The sequence below is a fragment of the Pinus tabuliformis genome, chromosome 9 (assembly GCF_031772625.1).
Source record: "Pinus tabuliformis cultivar Carrire ecotype Pingquan chromosome 9, CPIR1, whole genome shotgun sequence".
NCBI lineage: Eukaryota > Viridiplantae > Streptophyta > Pinopsida > Pinales > Pinaceae > Pinus > Pinus tabuliformis.
The window spans coordinates 29,156,666-29,164,292 of record NC_142307.1 but is presented as its reverse complement, the minus strand read 5'-3'; the positions used below and the strand labels follow the sequence as shown (position 1 = coordinate 29,164,292).

General features: G+C 37.1%; 1 protein-coding gene across 1 annotated transcript; it reads left to right on the top strand.

The window, feature by feature from the left end:
• The first annotated feature begins 4,970 nt into the window (after window positions 1-4,970).
• LOC149146938 (uncharacterized) lies at window positions 4,971-6,785 on the top strand. The gene has a single exon (XM_089440505.1). It carries the CDS (start codon window positions 5,216-5,218, stop codon window positions 6,218-6,220), a length of 1,005 nt encoding a protein of 334 aa, XP_089296631.1. The 5' UTR covers window positions 4,971-5,215; the 3' UTR covers window positions 6,221-6,785.
• Window positions 6,786-7,627: the final 842 nt, after the last annotated feature.

The window sequence follows — 7,627 nt, the reverse complement described above, 5'->3', positions numbered from 1 at the left end:
TCCCCTTCTTCGCATATATGATCTATTAGATGAGTTAAAAGAAGTTGTTTATTTTTCCAAGTTAGACTTGCATAGTGGATATCATCAAGTTAGAGTTGCAGAGCAAGATGCATGGAAGACTGCTTTCAAAACAAAGCAGGGATTCTATGCGTGGCTGGTTATACCTTTTGGCTTAACTAATGCTCCTGCTATTTTCATGAGAGTAATGAATGATGTACTCAGACCTTTTCTTGATGATTTTGTTAAGCATACTCTAGATGTTTTGAAAAGAGAAAATCTTTATGCTAAACTCTCAAAATGTGAATTTGACAAAACATCTTTGAATTATTTGGGTCATATAGTAGGGAGTGGTGAACTGAAGATAGATCCCTCTAAGGTTGCAGTCATTGTAAACTGGCCTAAACCCAAATCTGCTACAGAAGTTAGAAGCTTCCCAGGAGCAGCACAATATTGGAGAAAGTTTATTTCTAACTTTTCCTTAATTGCAGCTCCCTTAGATGCTTTAACAGGATTGAACAAGGTGTTTCAGTGGGGAGGCAAATAGCAGAAAGCCTTTGACACCTTGAAAGAAAATATTAGTACAACACCAGTACTAGCACTGCCCGATTTTCAAAGACCATTTAAGATCGAAATGGATGCCAGTGACTATGCCATGGGAGCAATGTTGATGAAGCACGGTAAACCCATATGTTATCATTCTGAGACATTTAATTCTGTAGTAGTTAACTATCCCACATATGATAAGGAATTGTATGCATTAATACAGAGTGTGAAAAAGTGGAAACATTATTTAATGGGCAAAGAGACAGTTATACATCCTGATCATCAACCACTTCAATATTTACACTCCCAAACTAAGTTGCAACAATCAAGACACTATAGGTGGATGGGTTTTCTACAACAATTTCATCTTGTCATCAGATATAAAAGGGCATAAACAATAAAGTTGCAGACATGTTGTCCAGACCAATTATAAATGCATCTATTATACTTGAGCATAACTCAATATTGCATGAGAGCTACATTGAACAATATGCTCAAGATATAGATTTTAAAGATGTATATGCAACTTTAAGTCAAGGCAAACAAGTAGGAGAATTGGATTATCATGTTCAGGACCAGCTCTTGTATCATTTTGGGAAGCTATGCATTCCACAAACTGAACGAGTAAAGATAATTCGAGAAGCACACACTTCTCTAATATCAGGTCACTTTGGTGTAAGTAAAACAGTTGCACAGTTGCAAAGATTTTGTTATTGGCCAAAAATGAATGAGACAGTTTCTAGATATGTAAGAGGGTGTACCATGTGTGCTAAAAGCAAACTCAGTAATAGAAAACTAGGCTTGTACACTCCACTAACAATTCCTTCTCATCCTTGGGAAAGTGTTTCCATGGACTTCATTGGAGGATTGCCTAAATCTAGGAAAGGTCATGACTATTTAAATGTTGTTGTGGATAGGTTAAGCAAAATGTGTATTTTAATACCTTGTAACAAACATATTATAGTTGAACAAACTGCAAAGTTGTTCTTTCAGCATGTATGGGTTCATTTTGGATTACCCACTTCCATTATATCTGATCGAGATACCCGATTTGTTAGGAAATTTTGGTCGAGTTTGTGGGAATTTATGGACACCAGACTGAAGAAGAGCACATATTTTCATCTACAAATAGATGGCCAAACAAAAGTGGTCAACAAGACAATGATCTAGTTGCTCAGAGGCTATTGCCGCAAGCATCCCAAACTTCGGGATGAAAATTTATGTTATGTGCAACATGCTTACAACCGAGCTAAACATTCTTCTACACAAAGATCTCCTTTTGAGACCTGTTTTGGTTTCACACCAAGGTCTCCCTTGGATTTTGTCTTTGGTAAAGACATAGCAGTTGATGGACAAAGCAACCAAGTTCATTGAACAAATCCAAGAGATTCACCAGGGAGTATAGGAACAGCTGGAAAAGAGCCAAGCCAAGTACAAGGCAAGGCATGATAAGCATCAGATGGAGCATAGTTTCCAAGTTGGTTATCAAGTCTGGCTGTATATTAGCAAAGACAGAATGCAAGGTGAAGGTAAGAAGCTGAAGCCAATAAGGTATGGACCTTTCAAGATACTTGAGAAAATTGGTGAGAATGCTTTTCCCCTTGATCTACCAGCTTACATGCACATCTACTTAGTTGTTAATGCAGACAACTTGAGACTATTTGAACCTTCATTAATTGAACATCCTGAAGAGCAGAGTCAATTGCCTTGTATTGATGATCTGTTGCCTGAATATCTTAATGAGTTGCAGGAAGATACAGTTCTAGACAGGAAGGTGAGGACCACACAGGGGAAATGTTGAGTACCTCAGGATTGGGCTCAAAGATTCAAAACCAAGCAGTGCAAAATGGATAGATATTGAGTAAGTGAGGAATCAATACCCTCACTTGATTGATGCTTAAAAGAAAACCAACTTTTGGTGGTCCAAAAGCTTTTTCAGTGGGAAGGCCGTGATCTGAATTGGATCCTAAACACTCTCTAAGTTTTCATGATTGTTTCAAATTATGCCAAAAGATTCAAGTCTTAGAAAAATCAAGCTATCAGAAGGAATCCTCGTGACAGTTGCAGTTGTGATCAGTGCGGAGCAACGAGGACCCTCGGTCGAGTGCGCAGACCGTTGGTCCATGGTAACACGCCTTGGCACAAATTGGCAAACCTGGAGGCTAGTTTGAGAAACGGAGGTAGATTCTGATACGCGATTAGCGCTAAGCGTTAATTGTGTATTGCAGGGCATCCCCCTCAGTGAAGGAAAGCCTTGAGGCGCTTGGACCCGAAATCACTATGAAATAAGGAAAAGTAATGCATTCGGTTCCATAGCGTGGGATTCCACAAATCGGCAGGATATCGGAAGGCCTCGAGGCGGTAAGCAGTTTTGACTGAGTCTCGCTCGATGCCACACATCGAATGACATGCGTCCGACGGATGAGAGAGAAAACTGCCCGCATCAGACGGGTAAACGTCATGCAACTTGCCCGCCCGATATGAACGACGAAAGTAGGATTTAGGGGGCCTAGAACAACAATGGAGGCGCATCCCGATAAATGACCAAATTTGGCGAAGTTATAAAGCAAGATTACAGGGGATTTGAAGTCCGACGTGGACAATGAGTTGGCAAACAATTCGTGTTTTGTGGGCGATCTTGAAGCAAACAGAATTAACGACCATTCAAATATGATTCAAGGAATCTGACACCCAATTCATTAGGAAACAGGTGACCACCTCCCTGCGAGGCGTTACCTAGTGATGATGATGCAGAGCAGAGGAATTCGGACGGACAGAGGCAGGGAAACCAGAAGGCCAGGAAGCGGAAACGAATTGTCAAAGAATAGACTGGCTTTAAAGCCACGAACTGATAGAGACAAAAAAAGTCAGTGACAAGAGTTAGCTAGACGCAAAAAGCTAAGAGTAGAGAATAGAGAGTAGAAACCGAGCTGACCTGAAGGCAGCATCGAGCCAGACAGAGCCAAAGAGAGTCAGAGAGTCTGTGTACTCCATAGAAGGCTTGAGAGTTTCAAGCAAACTCCTCGGCATAGGCCTGTCATACTACTGTGACCATTAGAGGTCGAGTTTCAGTAAGGAGAGTCATTGCACTCCATTCCTATTGACGTTACCTGTTTAGTGAGACTCGAATTGAGCTCACTGTTGTAAAAACTCTGCTTGAAAACATAATAGAGAGGCCACCACTGAAGGCTGGACCAGGAGACGTAGCCTAGGAGCATTGGGTGAACTCCTTATTAAACTTGTTGTGTTTACATGTTTGACTGTTATGTTTTCTCTAACTGCCTTAGTGTCTATGTATTCTAGCAATCTTATCGATCCATTGCATAAAGTAACATAGGCACATCCATGCACATGAGTCTGTAATACCTTTAATTCTTTGTCTTGGATAAATTTGAGATCAGGTTTGGAGTCCCTAGCACAAAAACATGGGTTTCCTTCAGTGAGTCCACTTAGGGAGACAAGAGACAAGGATACCATCATACGAGATGTAGAATAAGCTTCTTGACTCAATCACCAATTTCTCTTTATTTAAAATAATTTAACTTTTTTATTTTTATTTTTCTCCAAAAACTAAAATCCCATACCCTCCTATCCACTACCCATTAAATTAAAATACATATTTGATATATATACATTTAATAATCACAAAGCACTTCCCCATTTTTTTACCCTCCTATCCACTACCCATTAAATTAAAATACATATTTGATATATATACATTTAATAATCACAAAGCACTTCCCCATTTTTTTTAAAGAATAAGAAAACATACACTTCCCCTTATTTCAAAACAAATAACCCAATTTTTATTCATAAAAAATAAAAAATCATAATAAATAAATAAATATTTATTATATAATTACGAAAATTCCCAATATTTTTTTAACAATAATAAAACATGCACTTCCCCTGATTTCAAAACAAATAACCCAATTTAAATATGCACTTACCCTTATTTCAAAACAAATAACCCAATTTTTATTTATAGAAAATAAAAAATCATAATAAATAAATAAATATTTATTATATAATTAAGAAAATTCCCCATATTTTTTTAGCAATAATAAAACACTCACTTCCCCTCATTTCAAAATAACCTAATTTTTATTTATAGAAAATTAAACTTAATAAATCATAATAAACAAATAATTATTTATTATATAATTAAGAAAATTCCCCATATTTTTTTAACAGTAATAAAACACGCACTGCCCTTTATTTCAAAACAAATAACCCAATAAACCAATTTTTATTGGTAGAAAATTAAACTTAATAAATCATAATAACCAAATAATTATTTATTATATAATTAAGATTACAATACTCAATAAAGTATACCCAAACCGTAGATACCCATCCACGCATAGCCCTAAATTCCACCTACTTAAATCATACTCTTCAGAAAACAAAGTTTAAGAATTAGGGTTTAAGGTGTTTAGGTTTTCGTATATACATAAATTCAATTTTTCATACACATACAAAGTTTCAGATTTAGGGTTTAAGGTGTTTAGGGTTCCATATATACATACATCCATTTTCAGTGTCTTAGTTTTGACAAGGGATCAAAGTAGAGCGGGATTGTTCTTCGCTTCCATAGGTGTTACGAGGAGCGTTGCTGGTAAGCCCCGGAATTCATCTTTGCTTCTGTTAGTGTGTGTTTCTCTTAGTTTCAATGGATAATATAAAGAACGAAAACGATGAACCCCAATCTTCCCCTGGAGCAAGCAAAGAAACAATAGAACTAGCAGTGAAACTGCTTTTGAAATTGATTAATTCAAAGCAACAGTACGAGGAAACTAATAGGTTTATTTATTTGATAATTACTCTGGAATCGAGATCGCACAGTGCAACAAAGATTCCCCATACATCCGAGTACATCCCAGTTCCTCATCCCCTGTTTTCTATCGATGGAAGCAAAAATACCTGTTTGATTATCGGTGACGAAAATGAGCGTTTAAATGCCGAGGTAGCAGAGAAGAAGATTAAGGAGGAGGGATTACCCATTTCAAAGGTTTTTGAGTTATCAAAATTAAGGGCTGATTATGGGAAATCTAAGGACTCTAAAAAACTTTGTCGGTCATTTGATTTTTTCATGGCCTCTAAGTCTGTATTTCCCGCTGTCTCCGAGTTTTATTTTGCAATAAGAGATCGTACAATTCCTGTGGATTTGACGCACAAGCACTGGAGGGAAGAGCTGGAGTTAGCTTGTAGTCTGACTCACATCTCCATTAGGCATTCTTGTCGTGTTGCAAAAGTGGCTATGGTTTCTCAGACAAGTAAGGAAATTGTGGAGAATATTGTTGCAGTGATCGATAGTCTTGTGTCCAAGATTCCGGAAAAGTGGAATAACATCAGTTCTATGAATCTGATCTCCTCTCAGTGTGTATGCCCACTTTACCAGCCCTTTCCGGGTAAAGTAGGAAGAGAAGGGCCCTCGAGTAAGAAGAGGGCTAAACATGGAGGAAAAGCTTCGGATGCAAAGAGGAAGAAAGTCTTATCTTCGGAGGGCAAAGCGGGGAAAGGGGGTTCTGTTGATGGTCTAAACGTCGGTGATGCAGTTCCAAAGGACGATTTTCCTGCAGCTTCAGGACTTGAAAATCAAAATAAGTCTGTGGATTTGCAAGAAGAGGTGTCGCCCAAGAGTGCCGAGGCTACAACAGAGAATAAAATGTCGTAGGAATAGACGAAAGTCTCTGTTAGAGCGGTAGGAATCTGCAGTTTCAAGTGATTTTTGTTTTGGTACTAACAGATGCTTTTGTCAAGGAAAATGACGGTGCTGGGCCCTGCAGTTTCTGTGTCTGCTACTGCAATTGGATGCCTCGCAATTCTTGACATCAGTTAATTGTTTTGGGTCTGAGGTAGGCCTTCAACAAAATGTTTGGCCTCTGATGCGGATCATCTCTATTTTTCGGGGTGATTTCCGTATAAACTGATACAGATAATCGCGTAATTCATATATGTCAGGGGGAATATTTGTCAAACTATTTCCTCTTTGTGCTTGTATTGAATATATTTCCAATTTTTGCATTTTTACTGAACATAGAGAAACAAACAATCAAAAATTAAGGTGGCTTTAGCACATGATTAAACTACACCTAATTGAAGGCATTGATGAAGACTATCGACAGCTCCCTCTTGAATATTTATTTTGATATCAAATCTACAATATTCCTAATTGTGTCAGGATTTTTGCCTAGTCGAACAACTATTTTGTATTAATGAATCTGCCCTTTTTTTAACTATATGTTTGTGCATATTTACTGTTAGTGTTAGTAAGCAGGTATTGGAATAATCTATTTGGTTAACAGGTATTGGAATAATCTATTTGGTTGAAAATACATGCCTGTTGCAAGAGTAAGATAATAAGTAGGGCCTAAATTGTGAAGTGCTGAAGTTGAATAATGAATTTTCTTGTGAAAGATATCTTAAAAGATCGTTTATGATTCGCTTTCAAGTTTCTATTAATTGAGATTTATATTCTTGACGTATTGTCCAGAATAGCAGTATTGCAGTGATAATGGTTTCCGAGCGGGGGCTTTAATTTCCATACACATTAATGGACGGATCTATGACATTGGATGATAACATTTTTGTATGTTGAAGTTTGAACCTATTTTCTATGACATTGGATGACTACTACTCCGTATGCTGAATTATGAACCTATTTTCGGAAAAAGGCTAAATGTTTTACAATCTTGACCCTTTCTAGTCTGCCATCATTAGAATTCAATCACATATCATATGAAATTGTTGTTTTTAATGCAGAAATTGATTCAGTTCCCTTTAATATATTTGGTGTAACTGATTATGTAATGCAATTCCATCCATCCAAAATAATCACACCAGATTGCCAGAAAAGGGCCTTTTTATTATTTAGGCTACTGCATTTTTCTAATTTTCCCCAGCAAACTTTTTGTTTGAATATGTCTGTTTTAGTAATATCAAAATATATATTGCATGACTTTAGATTGATGAATTAACATTTATTGTTGTGAAATTCACGGTGCAAGTCTTGATTTTGGATAACATTTTTATGATATCTTTGTTTGTTGTCTTGCTTGCGAATTACTTCATGATTGCATGT

Excerpts from the sequence above, each read along its gene's own strand:
- LOC149146938 (XM_089440505.1), top strand. The coding sequence starts at position 5,216 with ATGGATAATATAAAGAACGAAAACGATGAACCCCAATCTTCCCCTGGA.